This window comes from Carassius gibelio, chromosome A19 (genome assembly GCF_023724105.1).
Source record: "Carassius gibelio isolate Cgi1373 ecotype wild population from Czech Republic chromosome A19, carGib1.2-hapl.c, whole genome shotgun sequence".
Taxonomy (NCBI): Eukaryota; Metazoa; Chordata; class Actinopteri; order Cypriniformes; family Cyprinidae; genus Carassius; species Carassius gibelio.
This window is the reverse complement of record NC_068389.1, coordinates 21,781,366-21,800,499: the sequence shown is the minus strand read 5'-3', so window position 1 is coordinate 21,800,499 and position 19,134 is coordinate 21,781,366. Positions and strand designations below refer to the sequence as shown.

At 37.2% G+C, this 19,134-nt stretch overlaps 1 protein-coding gene across 1 annotated transcript; it reads right to left on the bottom strand.

Moving 5' to 3' along the window:
* Positions 1–348: 348 nt before the first annotated feature.
* On the bottom strand, positions 349–18,761 carry LOC127935046 (voltage-dependent calcium channel gamma-7 subunit-like). Its single transcript, XM_052532630.1, has 6 exons — positions 18,520–18,761; positions 13,034–13,229; positions 10,782–10,868; positions 8,911–9,051; positions 4,088–4,233; positions 349–2,919 (listed from the first exon to the last, which is right to left on the bottom strand). Exons 2-6 carry the CDS (start codon positions 13,227–13,229, stop codon positions 2,464–2,466), a joined length of 1,026 nt encoding a protein of 341 aa, XP_052388590.1. The 5' UTR covers positions 18,520–18,761; the 3' UTR covers positions 349–2,463.
* Positions 18,762–19,134: the final 373 nt, after the last annotated feature.

The following is a 19,134-nucleotide window of genomic DNA, read 5'->3' as shown; positions in this document are numbered from 1 at the left end:
TTTGAAACTGTCACTATCAAAATAATCTTAATGATCTTAAAATAGTCTTAAACAACTTTTTTTTTTTCATCTTTATTTATGTTTTGGGGTAAAATGTGACCTATACTTGTTTTTATACGTACTCCTTAAAAAAAAAAAAAAAAAAAAAAAAAATTAAAATAAAAAAACACACAAAACACTTTCTTCTCATCAATAATAACATTCTAATTCTAATTTTTTATCATATAAAAATTATTTCTGTATTTTTCTTTTGCTTATATCAAATTAATGAACAAGCATACAGTAAATGTATTAGAAATGCACTCGACATAAAAAAATAATTTAATGTGCATTTTTTTGTTTTTTATTTTTTTATTAAGCAAATTCCAGATTACAAAGAAGAAATGCCACAGTTTTAATAATAATAATAATAATAATAATAATAATAACTGTCATCATCATCATCATCTTAAGTCAGGCACAATTGCTTTGGCACTATGGAATGAAAGGCATGCAATACTGATAACTGAAAACTAAAGACAGGAAGGATGAGAGAGAGAAGAGAGAGAAATGAAGGGTAAAAGAGGAAAAGACAAGTCAAATGAGTGAAGCAGCTTTAGCTTAATGGGACATTGAGAGAGACAAATCAAGACAAAGGACGGCCAACCGGGAAAAAGCAAAAAAAAAAAAAATAAATAAAAATAAAAATGCTTGAGAGGAAAGAAGTATGAAGATGAAAAATTGTCATGCAAAATGGTACATACATATTTATAAGCCAGACCCTCAGCGCAGACCGCAACAACAACAAATGTCACTTGGAACTGTAATAGCAGAAAGCTCATTATAATGCAATTATTAGTAAAAGACACGAAACAAACAGTTATTCACATTTTAGACTTAAAAGCAAACCAAATTTGTTCAAGCAATGCTTGAATAAATACTGGGATTCAAAAATCATTTTCCATAAATCATACCTTCAATTCTAAAAATACAAATTTCACTTGTAATATGGCTATAATATAAATTGTTATGCTATATATTTCTTTACTATCCAGCAGGATCCAGTCCTGTTCTTCATAACTATTCATATTTCATAACTATTTATGATTATAATACTGTATTTATTTACACTTAATAATGAACTCTATCAGTTATAACACGCTGGAAAATATCTCAAGATTTTGTGCATTAAAACATCAGTTTTAAGGGCATAACAGGTCACTATAATATCTATGAGCTAATATTTATTAAAGGATATTTTTTGACAAAGGTCAACATTTATGCATTGGGAAAAGGGACTGATTTATTGGTCTAAACTGTCTTTACTGCATTGCTCAATCGATTCAGCATCCGCAGGCACAAGGTATGGAAGTGCTGACTCATCTGCCTCATTTGAGTCAATAAATCGAATACAGATTCATATATCTTGGTACCATACAAGGTACATCAATGCTTATTTGATGCACTTATACTGTTGACCAGTAGATGGCGAAATATCACAGGATCTCTCAAGGTGGGAAACACCCACACCACATTGTTTTGTGCTTTTGAATCTGTTTTTTTTTCTGATTTTTTAAAATACATATATTTATGTTAACTGTTAATTTTGTATAATAAAAAAATTAATGAATCATTGTAGTAATAATAGCAATAATAAACGAGAAGTAACGACTGGATTTTTAAGATGATGATTGAACAGTGAATTCATATAGTCAGCCTTCATTCCTGGTCAAGGTAAATAGGTTAAACATTTTCCAAACGTGCTATACCACCGCTAAATGTTTTTAATACTTTTTTGTTTTTGTTTTTAAATGAGAACACAAGGCATATCGAGGGCCATGGGGCCAAGCCCTCAACATCCCAGTAAAGAAACATCAGCCAGCTTTGTAGCACATCTTCCCTGATGTACCGCTCTAAAAACATTACAAATTGATAGCAAAGGACCAATCTTTTCTTTGCCCAAATGATAAAACAAGTAAATATGTTGCACTACGCTAGATGACTACTGCTCTTGATACATTATATACAGAAATTGTTTAAAGAAATCTGCCACCTTCGGGGCAAATTCGTGTCTTTTTGCTTTAGTCTAAACAAAAAGTGGGATAAATAACCTCATGGAGCTCATGATATATGAGGTATGAAGGGATGAAACCTGTTAGGGTGTGCAACAAGATTTTAAACATTTTACATACAAATTTAAATGTGTACAACTATTTTCAGAAAGTCAGTATTTTGTACCTTTTCCTCTTTTCTTTCTCCACCGTACATTCTGTCTATATGTATAAATGCTATTCCCTCACTTATTAATCTTGCTCTGAGAATCTGTTAAACTTCATTCAGGCACAGAATTTTAAGTGAAGTGCTTCCTTGTCTACTTCTTTTCAACTTAGCACCCTTTTGATCCCATAGTCTCTGGAGTTTGATCCTCTTATCTCATGTTATATCCCTATATTTCTGATATTTAAGTATCTTAACTAAGGAACTCTAACACGGGGAGGCACTCATACGCATATGCGTTTGGTAGCGAGGGGGCGGGACAGCAGATGGGGGCGTGGCCATTGGGAGGGACTGAGGGGCGCGGCCACCGGAATGGGATGAGTGGACGGTGTGAGGATAGGAAGTGGATGAGGAGGAGGAAGCAGGTGGGAGGTGGTAGCTGGCCCTGGAGGAGGGGCCCGAGGAAGAGGGTGGATTGGAGGGCCCGCTGCTTTTGGGTGGAGGAGGCAGCGCGGTCTGGTTAAGCTGAATGGAGATGTCACTGGACACCTCGGAGCCGCTGCGTCCACGCTGAGGAGGAGGCCACGAATCAGGGTGCAGGTACTGGCCGCTGTAGTCACTGCATTCAGACAGGCGAGGGCGATACAGCGCAGGGTGGGGCCGATACATCTCTTCCTCGGCATAACGTTTCATGAAAAGATAGACAGACATGACCCCAGCACCCTGGTAAAACAAAACAAGTCAATCACCAACAGTCATTAAAAAAATTTTTTTAGTGGAATAGCACAGATAAAATGTTCCTACAAATCTAACAATACCAAACAGGAACCCTAATGTTCCTACAACCCAACAGGTATCACTGCAAATAGACATTTCCAGGGAAATCGCACCTTTCTCTGTGACAGTCCTATGCAAAAACAATAAAATAATAATAAATAATTTTAAAATCCAAAAAGTGTGAGGGGTTGATCTCGAAAACCAGCCAATTAGAAATACTCTTTGCCCAAGGGGTAAAGTTAGGCTGGTTAGCATGACCCAGTTAGCTGTAACTAAACCATCTGGGGGCAAAAAGCATACATTGAGAGACATTCAAAAGTAATGTATTCATGTAGTTTGTGTGAATAAACTGACATATTATAATGTTATGAAAGACCTAAATTTAAAATAGATGCAGTTCTTTTGGACTTTCTGTTAATCAAAGAATCCTTAAAAAATGTATCACAATGTACAGTATCAAGCCAAACATTTGCAGACTGCACTCTTAACAAGAGTTGAAGCAGATTGTGAACATGTGATACAATTTCAAAGAGAATTTCTGTCCTTTTATTATGTTGTAGTCATTTTGTAAAAACAACAAGGCATTTAAGGCCAAGCTTTCTTGTGAATATAATCAACTTACTGCTTAATTCTGTAATGATTTGATTCAGAGTTCTTTCAAGTGCAATTTAAATGTCATAAAAGGACTGAACAATAAATAATGGTAAAATCATAGATTTAGGATCAGTACATTTAATTTAGGTGTTAATACTTTAATTCAGAAAGGATGCATTCAATTAATCAAACATGACACTAAACACTATTACAATGCTACAAACGATTTCTGTCTAATAATAAGAATCTAAGTTGAGGTTGCTGCAGACATAAGATGCTGGCATTTATAAATTGCTGCACTGAACTTAGTGAATTAGCATATATGCAGCATAATGGAAATGTGTTGCCTTCACCCCAGCAAAAGCTAGGCTAAAATGAATGCATACTGATGAGGGCAGACCTATTGGTGTAGCAGCTAACAGCAGTGAAGCACAGCTGCATATTAATGAACTGAGCTCTGTGTTAAGAGTACACATGCAGTCAGCTTAAGTGTTAACAGTCAGTTGTCTCTGTGACTGACCTCTTTGAGCAGGAAGGAGCTGGCAGCAAAGGCAAACGACCAGCCGTAATGGTAGTGAAAGAACTGCTCCGGCTCCCGAGGCCTGTTCATCACTTCATCATTTATACTGGAGATATACAGCACCAGACCGACCACTAAACTCAATCCTGAGAGAGAATGAAAAGAGGAAAGGACAGTCAATCACAGCAGAAAAGAATAAAAATAATAAAAAGAGTTCATTGGAAACAACCTGTAAAACCGTCGGTTTTCAAAATGCTTGTAAATTTCTTGTTATTCTATATTGTTATTTTTGTACACTTGTTTTATGTAAATTAGCACAGGTTTTGTATTTCTTTTTAAAACTGGCTGATCATAGACCATGCTGATCTGAGTTTATGCACCTCAGTTTATGAGTGAATATTACAAAAATTATCCACAATTGATTCATTTATTTTTTTTACATTAAAAACTGAGGTGCATAAGCTCAGATAAATAATGCTGAAAAGAAATACAAAACCTGTGCTAATTGAAATAATTTGACAAAAAACTGAATCCGATATTTAGCAATAATCTAGAATAATATACAATACATTTTAAAAAGGCCAGCCATTTTTTACTGGGAACACCAAATTAGATAAAGGATTTTTAACTGGTCTTAGCTCAATATGGTCTCCCAGCCTGACCAAGCTTCTGTTTAAGCTGGACTCCTAGCCTGGCCAACTGAAAAGTCCTCTAAAACCATTTAAAACCAGCCAGAAGACCAGCCTGATGTAATGTCTTTAAGCTTGTTTATGATGGTTTGCTTCTTCTTTTTTGTTGTGCTTAGCTGGACTTGTAGCCTGATCAGCTGAACATTGCCATAATCCCCTGTAAAGCCAGGTTTATGCTGGTTTGGGGAGTTGTTTTTATTTATTTATGTATAAGGTGTTATAAAGGTGTTATAAGGCATTATAAAGGTGTACCAACATAAGGCATTATAAAGGTGCTGTTGGTGCATTATTTTGTGGATTCCAGGGTGTTATGGGTAATAACTGTGTTGTTGCTACAGCATTCTGTGTTGCTGGTTACAGGTTTACTCAGAGAAAAGTCTTTTGAAAATAACTTTGGTACCAGCAATGTGTCACAGCTAGGTGGTTGTATTAAAGAGCACACAATGACAAAGATACAAATAAATAGTCTATAATGATAAATCCACACAGGTAGCATGTAGGAGATCACTAGGAACAAACAACCTCACTATCATAAACAAGATCGGACAAGCAACAAGGGAAACTCAGGACTTAAATACACAAGGTATGTAATCAAAGAGAACTGAAACAGGTGTGGGACTAATTAAAAACTAAGGAGACTAACTAGGGCAAAACAAGATAGAACCCAGCTTCTGTTACTGTGACATAATCCTGACAAGATTACAATTTTTACTCAGCAAACGTGATAGTGCTTGAATAGAAGTTGCCGTGCCATGCAGTTGTGTATGGTTGCCAAGGGATTGTCTTGTGGTTTCTTAATGTGTTTCCACTTTTCGTCAACAAGCGGCATAATTTGAGATATCACCTTCACATTAGTAAAGGGAAAAAAACTATTACAATATATACTCACTAAAAACCTTTAATGAAAATGACAAATAAAAGCAACAAATATACCTTGTATATATTTAGATAAAACCGCACTTGATGTGTTTTCCTATCACACCACCGAAAAGGCAACAGTTATTTCTTATGAAAGCTCTGTGTGGAGAGGGAATGATAAAGCAGCACACCAACACGAAACCTGTCACATACCAGGAGGCATTAACATTTATAGCGTGCTCAAATGCTGCTGTGTTATGATGAAGAAAGCTCTGCTGCGGTAATTATGGAGTGCATGAGGGGGAAAAAACAGAGAGGGCGACAGCGGTAAGGAAAAGCCTCTAGCGTAATCAAACACATTATTGCAGTCTGTCACTGCCAGCTGTCTATGCTGCCGAATACAAACAAGGAATGTGCTTAAATATTTCCTTTTTGCATTAGAAATGCAAGACACTGGATATTAAACTGCTGCGTCACATTAGGGTATATATTCTGAAACAACCAAGCACAAATAGAATACAAAAAGACTGGACCTGCTTCTATACCACTACTGTATACTATAGTTTAGAACATCACAGACTCTGCATTTTTAGTTTTTTGCAGTGTTGTGCATCTCTGTGTTCAGCACTTTGCAACAGCGCTGTTGTGGTGTCTTGTGCTTTATTAATAATTCTCTAGTACAAAATGCTGAGCTAAATGTAACATTAGCACCTGATGCACCATTACACGGAACAGCGCTGGACGGCTGGCGGTGCTGCCACAGGAATCTGCAGTCATACTACTGAATCCATTATTATTAAGCTGCAGTGGTGCGTACATTAAAGCCACATCGAGACATGTTGAACCGGCTCTGTGCAAATGCTTGAGAGGCTTTGCCGATTCTCGACTCTCTCACTGCTGCTGACTCCTTGATTTTGCCTCTTTGTTAATTTCCTGACATCTAATGAAGAAATTGAAGCAAATTAGATTTTAACAGCCACTCAACAATTTATTGTATTCTAATTAGCAAATGTTGATTGTTTTGATTGGAGTGTAAATGGTGTCACGAAGTGCAAATAAAGTGCTGCAATTAATCAATAAGTTATGCGAGACTATGCTGTACTGTGAATATTATAAAGTTGCTGAGTTGAAAAATTCTCATATCATTTGAGAATAAAGAAGCAATGAGTTATATGAGATAAATTAAGTTAGCAAAGACATGTGGCAAATAAGTTGCCTGGGACAATGATCAATTATATAGTTTGATCACAAATGCAGTACTTCCGCTCACTATTACGAATCTACACCCCCCCAGAAGTTTGAGATCCACTAATGAATTACGCATCATGGTACCATCACAGAGAAGCTCGAAATCACTTTCCAGAACATTCTCGTTCACCATTCCTGGCTGGTGGAATGATCTTCCCACAATTTTCAAGCGCTTTCGAAGCTACAGTACTTGACGTCATCATAAAATAAGAAAAGTTATTTCTCTATATTTATTCCTTCTCTTTCAAGCTTCTACTTATTTGAACAATGTCTAAAACTTGGTATTACAAGCACGTCCTTGGTCTGTTTGCCTCTTTAAAAACAATTGCTTTATGTATCCCATCCGCTTTGGATAAAAGCATCTGCAAAATGACTTAATGGAAATGTAATATATTTCTAAACGTAATTTATTACTGTGATGGCAAAGCTGAATTATAAGCAACCATTAATCCAGTCTTCAGTGTCACATGATACTTCAGAAACAAATATTTTTATTATTATGAAAGTTAAAAACAGTTTATGCCTACTATTTTTGTGTAAACTGTAATTTTTTCCAGGATTTTTAGATGAACAAAGTTGAGCATTTATTGGAAATATAATTCTTTTTTAACATTATTAATGCCTTTACTGTCACTTTAGACCAATACAATCTAATATATCCTTGCTGAATAAATAGAATAATTCTGTCCAAGTGGTTCTCAACTAGGGCGTTGGGCCACCAGGGGTCCTCAGCTTGATTTCTTACAATTATAAAAAAAAAAAAGAAAAAAATGCTAGAAACTGCCAAAAACTGACATCATATTTCTTTTTCCAATTAAGTTATTAATTAATAAGATAATTCATAGAACATCTGTAATCAAAATTAATTACATTTCATTACTGTTCATTACTGACACTCTGTAAAAAAAGATATGATTTCTTAAAAATAAGAAAAAACCTTCTTTATGATTGATTGATTGATTGATTGACTTTATTTAAAGTTCAATGGCAGACACACCAGAGGAATTATCTCAGCCTATCTAGGGAGTGAAAATGGTTGAGAACCACTGCTGCATCCTGTACGGAGCTGATCTGAGTTTAAACTTTTTATTATTTGAGAAGAGACCATGGAGTAAAATGAAAGACATGTAAAAAGGACAGTTATGTAGGAAACAGAGAGCCTGGGACAACAATCAGTTACACAGATGAGTAAAAGTCATACAAAAATAGCATTCCGCAATCAAAATGAAATATTCCAGAGTGCTGTTTAAAAACATGTCCCGTTCCAGCTATCTACTGTAGAACTGATCTAACACAGGCTTTCTTGAGCCTTCATGGGAAATCTGTTCCTGAGGCTGATTTGTACAGGTGTCAGCAGGAAACTGATACAATCAACTGATATAGTTCTGCCACATAGCTGTCTTCAAGCCACCTGAAATATTCTGAAATTCACAGCTCTCCAACACAGTCTGAATGAACTTGAGAAAATTAAATTATTATTTTGGTATCAATCCAGACCTACATATATCTGTTATGTATTTAGTCTAATGCTTAAAGATTTTTTTCAAAACATTACTGCATACCAGATCTGTTTTAAGACATATTTGGGATGTAAATTAGTCAGATCTTAACACACTTTGACATTCTTGACGATCTGTTTCTATTAGCCGAATGAAAATGACAGATGTTAGGCAGAGCTCTGTCGACTGGATCAGAGAGAGCGCTCTTATTAATTACCGTTTGTGATAAAAAAGGAGTATTTTATTGATGTTGTGTACCACACATTACCATAGTTGGATATCGGGAACACCATTCATTAAATATGCAAACCTCTCAATGGGATTCTCAGCCTGATTTTGAATGAGCGAGTTGTGGAGAATTACCTGGATCACCACTGAAACTGGATATCAACAAACAGTCTCTAATCTAGAGTATGTAAACAGATACACAACTATGGGCTACAGAAGTAGGAACATCATGGGAAACAAGAACTGATTAGCAGATTTTTATACATTACATTTACATATAATATAAGTACATACAACTTACCTGATAAGATGAAGAAGATTCCAGAGATGAAGGCCAGGATGGTGCGCTGGGGACGGATGTGGCCGATGCTGCTTATGACAAAGGCCGTGAAGACAAAGAGGAGTGAGACCATAGGGAAGGGGGTGGCCGTCCTGACCATTTCTAACAGAGACAGGAAAAAATATTTGAAAAAGAATTAGTCACTCAAAGTCATTGAATCAAGTGTGACATGCTTCATCTGAAACTATTTATAAAAAAAATTATAAATTTTTTGTATTGATAAATAATTGTACAATAATAATTGTAGTCAAAATAACTGTCAAACTAAAAGATTATTTAAAACTCTTAAAAAACAGCCAATTACAAGCTACACAACATAAAATATAGCATTATGTTATATATTTATACATTTAAATATTATATAATATAATGTAATTGTGGCGAGTGGGGCGGGGCCGAGAGGCGTGGGACTCGATACTAGCGGTGGGGCTCAGGTGTAGCTCATCTCCAATCACTACACCTGGCCTCACTCCTCGTTCCCACGCCTCTCGGCCCCGCCCCACTCGCCACATACCCCCATCGCCCCTCGCAGGCCGGGGGGTACTCCCGAGACTGCGCTCTACTCCCCCCCCCCCCCCCCCCCCCCTCCTTCCGGGGGAGACCGCTCACGGGGACCTGCGGGAACCTGGGGGTAGGACAGACGAGGCGAGAGAAAAGGAGATGGAAGGAGGAGCGACAGGGACGAGAGAGGGGAGAGAGGAAAAAAAAAAAAAAATCCGGTTCCCAGACGCACTGCTGCTCGGCCCTCCACCGGCTGGGTGATCTCCTCCGCGGTGCCCGGCGGTGGCACTGGACGGCCCTCGGCGGACGGCGCGACACTCCTCCGCCGCCCGGTGGACGGCGACGGCTCCTCCGATTTTGGGCAGCGGCAGGAGTCCCCCGTTCCCTGCCCCTCCGGATTCCGTCACGGAGGCGGCAGGCTCCGGCCCCCTGGCGAACGGCGCCGACTCCTCCGCTCCCTCACGGACGGCAGCCGCCCCTCCTTGTCGTGGGCGGTCGGCAGCGAGCTCGCCCGTCCCCGGCAACTCGCTCCAGCCCACCGCCTCGAGCGTCAATGGCGGCACGTACCTCGCCAGCTCGAGGGCACCGCGGATTCACCACAGCGGCGAGGGATCTTCAGCAGCGCGTCCCTCCTTCTCCCGGGCTTCGGCACCACTGTAATAATATTCACTCCATATACATCGGGAAGAAGGAGGCGGGAACCGGCGGACAATCAAAACACTTTAATATTCAAAATAAACAAAACAGCGCGTCAGCCCGTCAGCCAAACACATAAAATAATATCCCAGGCCTGGTCCTCTCTCGTCCTTCACGGTCGTCACTCCAGTTTTATATCCTTCCATCTCCTACGTGGGACTCGATACTAGCGGTGGGGCTCAGGTGTAGCTCATCTCCAATCACTACACCTGGCCTCACTCCTCGTTCCCACGCCTCTCGGCCCCGCCCCACTCGCCACAGTAATATAATATAATAATTTTTAATTATTTAAAATAATTTTTTATATATATTATATTGAAAAACTTTAAATTCTACATATAAAAATTGACTATTTAAAAAAACTAAAATGTGATTACAAATGCTTAAATATTAAGGCACATCACCAGTTAGAGCACCTAAAATATGCATGGAGTGGATGGAAAAAAATAATAGATTTATAAATGTAAATAATAATATAAATGCCATTGTCCATGCACATTTTTTTTTGGTTTATCAGAATGAATATTCTCCTCTACAGCACTTGACATAAACTATATTGTATTTAATATCTTATACTGACACCATCGTTTGACCATCTGTATTCATACACAATAATATTCATTCATTTTTCTTACTAAGTATATTGGCTGTGTTCTCAGTAGTGATCTCTATTTCTGGCTCGGTGAAGTATTCAGATGCCACACATCTCCCCTTCTCCGGCCCTGAGATAGAAAGAGAGACAGCAAAAGAGAAAGACATACAGGGGAACAAAGAGAGACAGAGAAAGAGAGAGACAGGGACACAAAGAGTGTAGAGGCAGAGCAGGACAGAGATTGACAGTGACAGTAGGGGAGACAGGGACAAACAGAGAGAAACACAGCAATGATTTTGGTTTAAACACTGAGAAGAGAGGTGAGAAAACTCACATGCATTAAACATATACACTGCACCACAGAAGCATCATGCATTTTTTTAATATGCATTTAAGTTTCCCCCCCTTGCTGATGCTAAGGACAACCCAAATATAAGACCCCCTTCCTAAAATATAATAATTTTTATGTATATATTTTGTGTGGAAAATGTTGATATCAAGACAATTTAATTAAATAATTGACAAATTATAAGAAATATCTGTTAAAATATTATCTGGAAAATATTTATTTTAATTAAGTAAACAGTATATCTGTACAGAGCCTCTAAAGGAACATGGTGATGGTAAAAACAAAAGAAAGAAAGAAAGAAAGTAAATGAAATAAAATGGGGGAGGGGAAAATATATTTCAATGCTTCTGCATTTGCTCGCAAAAATTGCATGTTTTGTATATTTGCAAATACAGAATATAATTCAATGACTGAATATTCTCATTTCTAATACTTTACAAAATTTTGTATTTAACATTGGTACTCACACATTTTTTTTTACAGCATAAAAGATTTACAAAACTTTTGCATTACTCCAAGAAACTTTGCAATAGCTCGCAAAACTTTTGTGATGGAAATAATATAAAATACAGTATTTCAGTACATTTCCAAGTTTCTTGGTGGAATGCAAACGTTTTGCGAGAGACTGCTAATGGTTTGCAAGTGAATGCAAAATTTCTCAGGGGAATGATATTTTTGCATGTTTTAAGAGTGAACGCAAAGTTTCTTGGGGGAACGTAAAAGTTTTCTGAGAGAATGCAAAGGTTTTGTAGGAAAACGCAAAGATTTTGCCAGTACTTTTGTAAGTGAATGCAAAGTATCTTGGGGGAAGTTTCTTCTTGTTCCTAAAACTGGTCAAAAGTTTAAAATAAGCACTATTCAGACTTCTAAACCATCTTTAGTAGGGAAAATATTCATAATTATGTTACACATATCATTCGTAATATTTAAAACATATTTAAAATCTTAAACTTTGACACTGAAGATTAAACGTCTAAAATAATTTTTTGTCTACTTTTTTTCTCAGAAGTTTTTTTTTTCTCTATCCTAGCACCCCCTTCCTTTCCCTTCCTCTCATTTCAAAAACCCTTATTTTAGACAAAATATTTTATCATTTTAATTATTTTAACTTTACTAAATTTAATTTTCAAAGATACTTTTAAGATCAAAAATGAATGGCCACTAAATGAGCATGACACTTCTGCATAACAAACATGAAAGCAGGGCACGCTAGACCTCCCTCTCGGCACACACATATAAAAAAAAATAGATCCTGTTTCAGCAAACATAAATCATCTAATGGGCGAAGAGTTTTCCTGTAGTGATTTGTCAAACTCCTACATACAGACAATCTAAACACCAGGACTGGTTAAGCTAGAAACACGGTGACATCATCTTCACACTTCTCTTAGTCAGCCATTCGCAGCCAACTGGTGTGGCATCGTTTCAGTCCACCTCAGCACTTCCTGTCAGTGTCATGAAAACAAACCAGCATGCAATGCAAAGCAACATAAAAATGCAATTTCCATAAGCAAGTCGAAAATGCATGTTTCAATGCATCTTTTATTAGCCTAGGAATTTGATGTGGTTACTGATTTGGCATCTCACAGTGGTTTGCCCACACAGCATCACTAGTTCCTGTTTCAATGTCTGGCACGATTTGGGAGGATGATGCAATAGGATGCCACACCAGTGCTGTGCAGGGACACTGAAGACCAGCTGCAGGACACCCCGCAAATAAACCGTGACTTAACCAAAACACTGTCATTTGATGATACACCGATGCACAGGGATTCAACTTTGGATTTGCGTGCAACACCTGAAGCAGGAGTTGAAGTCGAGACCGAGTAATGCATAACAGCGTGATACCACAATCAATTGCCATTTGATTTGTAATCAGTCATCTGTCTCAGCAACACACTTGTCAGGTGATGACAAGAAGATGATGCAGCTGTAATGGCACCTACCAGCTACAAAACAGACCCTCCAGAGTCCGGAATGCAGAGCCATCTTCACCTCTGTGGTCTGGTTCTGCTGCAGAACAATGCCTTCTTCCATTAGCAGCCAGTAGTCCGTCGACACAGCCACACCCACCAGGAGTAACCCACAAGCCCCAAACACAGACGACAGGAGCGTCAGTGCCCTTGTGCTAAATGAACTCATCTAGAAAGATGGGAGAGAAGAACATACGTAAATAAATATTTTAAAATATAACATCATGTTTAATATATAGTGGATGGTTGCATTGAGAGGGCACTAATTGGGTGCTCTGGGTTCCTGGTAACTGGCACTAGTCAAATGTTACCACATTCAGTGTTGATAATGGGTTCAGTAAGTTTGTTTATTTGTTTATTTTGAAAAAAAAAATCAGTATGGAGGCATTAATTCGATCAAAAGTGACAGTAAGAACATTTAAAATGTTACAAGAGATTTCTAATACATACTTTCTAATCACAAATGTTTGAATTATAGTGTATGTCCTGGGTGAAAAACATATAGGACTTATTAGATAAAGAAACAAATAAATAAATTTTACACCTAAAATGAATGTTAAAATAGACATGACATATATTGACAGTCACATCCTTTAATATGTGTGTTCCCAAAGAATCAAACCAATGCTTGGTGTTGCAACTGAGAATTGAGCAGATACATTTTATCTAATAATATTGCTGCTTGCATTTGTAGTGTCAAATAGTCAAAAAAATAAAAAAATAAAATGGGTAACACTTTACAATAAGGTTTCATTAGTTAATGTTAGTTAATGTATTAAAATGAACAATGCGTTCATTACAGCATTTATTAATCTTTGTTAATATTAGATCATGAAAATACAGTTGTTCATTGTTAGTTCAGGTTAATTCACAGTGCATTAATGTTAACAAGCAAAATTTTATATTTTAATAATGCAATAGTAAATGTTGAAATTAACTGTGTTGAATTAACTAATTGATTAATACATTTTGTAGAAGTATTGTTCATGTTAACTCATATTAACTAATTAAAATTATTTTAAAGTGTTGATGATACTGTACAACATTCTTACAGCACTTCATTTGAGCAAAAAACAAAACAAAAAAAAACACTGGGTTTTGTTTCAGTATCAACCATTTGCCGTTTAAGAATGATTATATTAGCTTTGCCTGAAGGGCTTGATGAAAAACTCCTCTCCATCGACTACTGAACTAGTGTGTGACTCATCAACAGAAACAGATGAAGGACAAACAGTGTCCTTTAATCAGTGTATGACTAAAATGATTAGGGGCAAATGTGCAGTGAGACACATCTTCAGAATAAAACAAGGGCTTAAAGACACTATGTATCATTAGTCATTTTATTTTTATGGCTTTGCCATAAAAAATAGCATGGAATAGACAGGAAAGTACAGGAAGAGAGTAAGAATGGGATTGGGATACAAACTGTATTCTGCATCACATGTGGGCATGAGCACTACCCACTGTGCCAGTGTTGACTATTAATCAACTAGTCCCATACATCAGGGATAGACAACTCCGGTCCTGGAGGGCCACTATCCTGCAGAGTTCAGCTCCAACCCTAATTAAACACACCTGAACAAGGCAACCAGTGTTTTCAGGATTACTAGATAGATACAGGCAGTTGAGTTTTTATGTGGGCTGAAGCTAAACTCTGCAGGATAGTGGCCCTCCAGGACCGGAGTTGCATATCCCTGCCCTACAAGGACTGCATTCTGACAAATAGGTGTAGATCACTAGCTGAATTCATCCTTTAAGGTTAAAGGGCAAGGGTGAACCCAGAGTTGTGGTAAAAAAACACATCACATCAACCTCAGCTACAGCTACCACAGCTACTCAACTTATGTATATCTGTTGAATAGATCTACACACCAAAGCTTGGAGGTTAACACTGAAAGACAAATCGAGAAATGTAGAGAACGTGAACTGTATCAGAAAGCTTTTGCAGTGTAATACCTCCTGGATTGTTACTCATTTTGCTCTCATGCTCTGAAACACGAGTAAGGACTTGTCTGGCATGCCTCCACATAACCCACAATTCCCTTAATTCACTGATTGGCACCATATAGCTGGTGGACTAGAGGCCTGGAAATTAAAAAAACAGTTGTTTTTTGGCAGGGAGAGAAGAACACAATAATTATTGTTGGTGAAATCTCTGGTTATTGTTGAGAGCCTGCTTGATATGAATGAAGGATTCATACTGAATGGTAATGTGTGAGGGTTAAGATAACCATAGAGCATTGACAGAGCAGAGCTGAGGAGAAAAGGGGTCTTTTGAAGAAGTTAAAGGTGAAGAAAAATGGCTTCGGGAAAGATAATATGGTAAATAATGAAGCTACTCTGAAGAAAGAATTAGCACTTGGGGTATCAGGATTGTAACAGTAGTACATTTAACAAATAAAATGTCAGCCATGCACAAAATAATAATAATAAATCAATAAAAACAAAATATTAATAATAATAATAAAAATCATCCAGTCAGCAAATAAAAAAAATAATAATACAAAAATTATTTTATTTTATATATATATATATATATATATATATATATAAAATTACTTCACTGCTTGAAATAAATTAGTTGCTCAAACTAAGGTATTATTCAGTGCCCATAGAAAAACTAGGGAAATGTGTATTTCATATTTAAACAATATTAAGAATATTTAAAATAAAGTCAATGAGTTAAAATAATTAGTAATTTAAATCATTTTAGTCAATTTAAATACAAATTATTTTATATTGTTCAAAATGGATTAAAAATTTAGAAAATTTAAAATAAAAAGAATGTAAAATCAGATTAGACTTTATTTAAATATTTAAATAATTTAACATAAACTGTTTAATAATTTAAATATATATATTATTACTATTATTATTATTTACTATTATATTTACAATTACTATTACTATTATTATTATATATATAATAATACATTATTGCTCAAATTCCTAATGCCAAGTATGATCAAAATGCTAACATTTGCACTATGGTAAATCATAGAGGTCAGTATGTGCATACTGCAGAATCCACTGGTCATGTGATACAGCTATTGAAATGTAAATGTCCAGGTACCAAATATTAACCTTTTTAAAAGCCATGAGGGGAGAAGTGAGTAGAAAGACACTCAATGAAAGAAAAAAGGAGAGTGAATCAAGGCTACAGGGTGGAAGAGAAAACAGTGAGGGAATTGGGAGCTGTCCGTCACCGTGGTGCTGAAATCAGGCGACACACAAACCTGTGTTCTCTCACAGAATGCTCTGTAATGTTGATTAAGAAGGGTTTCTGGAGGTTTAGAGATTTGCGAAAATACAAAGTATGTACTATTTTATTTTTGAACATAACAGATTTGTGTATAACAAAAATACAATCTAGAAAAAGTATTCAAATATGACAACTACAGTTTAAAAACCTCAAAACGTTTATGCTCACCCTAAAAGTATTTCATCCTAAAGGTATATAAAGTAACTGTATAGTGTTGTAATCTACACTGGGTGGAAAATCTGGCAGTCCATTAAAGACTTTAAGAACATAATAAAACCCTGACTGCTGTGACCATTAACAACACTATAACATAACATTGGCCACTAATAGACATACAGCACAGCAGAACAATATCCAGTCATCCTTTATATTTTCCAGAGATTTTGGGCAATACAGGTCTTATATCAGAGGTTGTTCAACATATGCCAGACATGACCACATTTTGTAAGACAGCCCTCATGATGTACGGGATGGGTTCCACAGATGGTGTGTCCACTCGACTGGGGAGCAAGAGCCCAGGGGGAGTGTAGTTTTCTGTTGAGATGGCAATACGTTCCCCTGTCAGTAGGTTAGGCCAACTGGCATGTGGGAAGAGTGTAGGAGGAAAATTAGTAGAGAAATGCATGCTTTATGAAAGGATGGAATTCAAGTAGAGCAAAAGGAATGAGAGGGAAAAAAAGGACAGGATCTGGGGAAGACCTTGGCCTAAAATATCTCAGAGGACAGACATGCGCGCAGGCCTGCATGCATGTGAGAGCTCCCAATGACACACACACACACGTGCACATTCATGACAGCTCACTTCACACCGATGTAGAGCACCATTCATAAAGCTCAAAACCGTTATATATTTCAGCAAAGCCACAAGAAGACAGAAAAAAATCATAGGTGACTCAAGGCAGAATGCCACTTTGACCTCATCCACTCTCTCTATCTTTCACACACACACACACACACACACACACACACACACACACACACACACACACACACACACACACACACACACACACACACACACACACACACACACACAAACACTATTATAAAGAAGAGTATAAGAGTGTTTTCCCTACACTCTTAAAAATAAAGGATCCAAAAGTTTTTTTTAGAGCAATTTCATAGAAGAACCAGTTTAGTTCCCCAATGAACCTTTGAGTAATCAGTTCTCAAAACAACCAATTTGTCATAGTATGAAGAACATTTAAAAAAATCTAAATCACCCTTTTCCACTTCCAAGAACCTCTTGTGGAATGTAAAGTTTTCATGAATGTTAAAGGTTCTTCATTGTACCACTGATTCCAAAAAAAGAGCCTTTATTTTTAAGAGTGTGGAGTTCTATTGTTTATGTATTGCAATGATATTTTCTGTCCTCTACCTCAAACCTTACAGTGACATTTCTGCAGTTTTACTTAAAAACAAAAAACACTTATTAGGCCATTTTCTTCATAAGAACAGCTCGATGGACAACAAAGCATGTGATTTCAGACTGTACTATCCTTGCATCCATTTGGTACCTACAACATAGGTAAATGTGACCCTCGAAAACACAACTTTTATAAATAATGTATATTATAATGAGGACTTTCTTATTTGTTTAAATACTCAGCTAATACTATTTTCTATCCCTTGCCCTTAAAACATTTCTGCATAATTACATTTCGTTAGGACATTATTTATCATATGTCTAGTCTACAGCATGTAAACTGGTCACCACTATGTAGCAATGGGACACACACACACACACACACACACACACACACAAACAGCGTGACTACACCTTCTTAAATGCTCACAACCGCAGTACACTCTTTCCTCGTGGCGTTACCAAAGTCAGCACTAGAGAACTGTACAACACCCATGACACACACAGACCCAGTCCCACCACGACACGAGTCTAAAATATGAGCGTAACTAGGAGCCTCGCGCTACGTATGACAAATAAATAAATACATCAATAAAGGATGCAACACTCACATTTAACAACTGAGAAAATTCCGTCATGGTTTCAAAAATTAAATAAATCGAAATACTCAAAATTAAGGAATATAGAATATGAACTGACTGAATCTTTCATACTTGGCTCGAAAGCACCGGAAAAAAATCGATCTCTCGACTTCAAACTATGCTGTCTAATCACGCGCCGCTCACACTGCGATGGTAACGTGCATGAAGAACGAAGAGCGCGAGCACTCACCCTCCAGCACGCGACCCGACCCGAGTCAGCGTTGCACAGGCGTCGAGAGGAATAACCGATCGCCTGGGAAACCTTGACAGATTTAGCAGTTTTCTTCTCTCTCTATCTCACTCGCTCTTTCACACACGAACACACACCCCACACGCGTGTTCTCTCCCTCTCTTTCTCGCTCTCTCTCTCTCGCTCTATCACTCTTTCAGCACTGCGGTGATTTGGCTGAACGGTGTGAGGATGGGATGACAGAAGAGAGAGTTTCACTCGTGTAGTTTCAGGTAGTTTGGCGCTGATGAGGCTCAAAAAGGTCATGGTTAGTTTATGGTCTGTGTGTATCGGTGAAGGCATGCGAGTCAAATACGGAGGACATGTAATATGCGGATTGTTCCCGAAACAACAAAAATTGTGTCCAAAACTAACATGCGAACGTGCTTATACGTATTTAGGCGTGTGTACACAAATTGAAAGGATTACTGGAATTACTAAGTGTGTGTGTGTGTGTGTGTGTGTGTGTGTGTATTTACGTACAAAAACTTAATTCTAACAATATACTTTACTGTTTTTATATGTCCGTCATAAAAACATATAATAGAAAACATATAGATTTCATACGATTACATA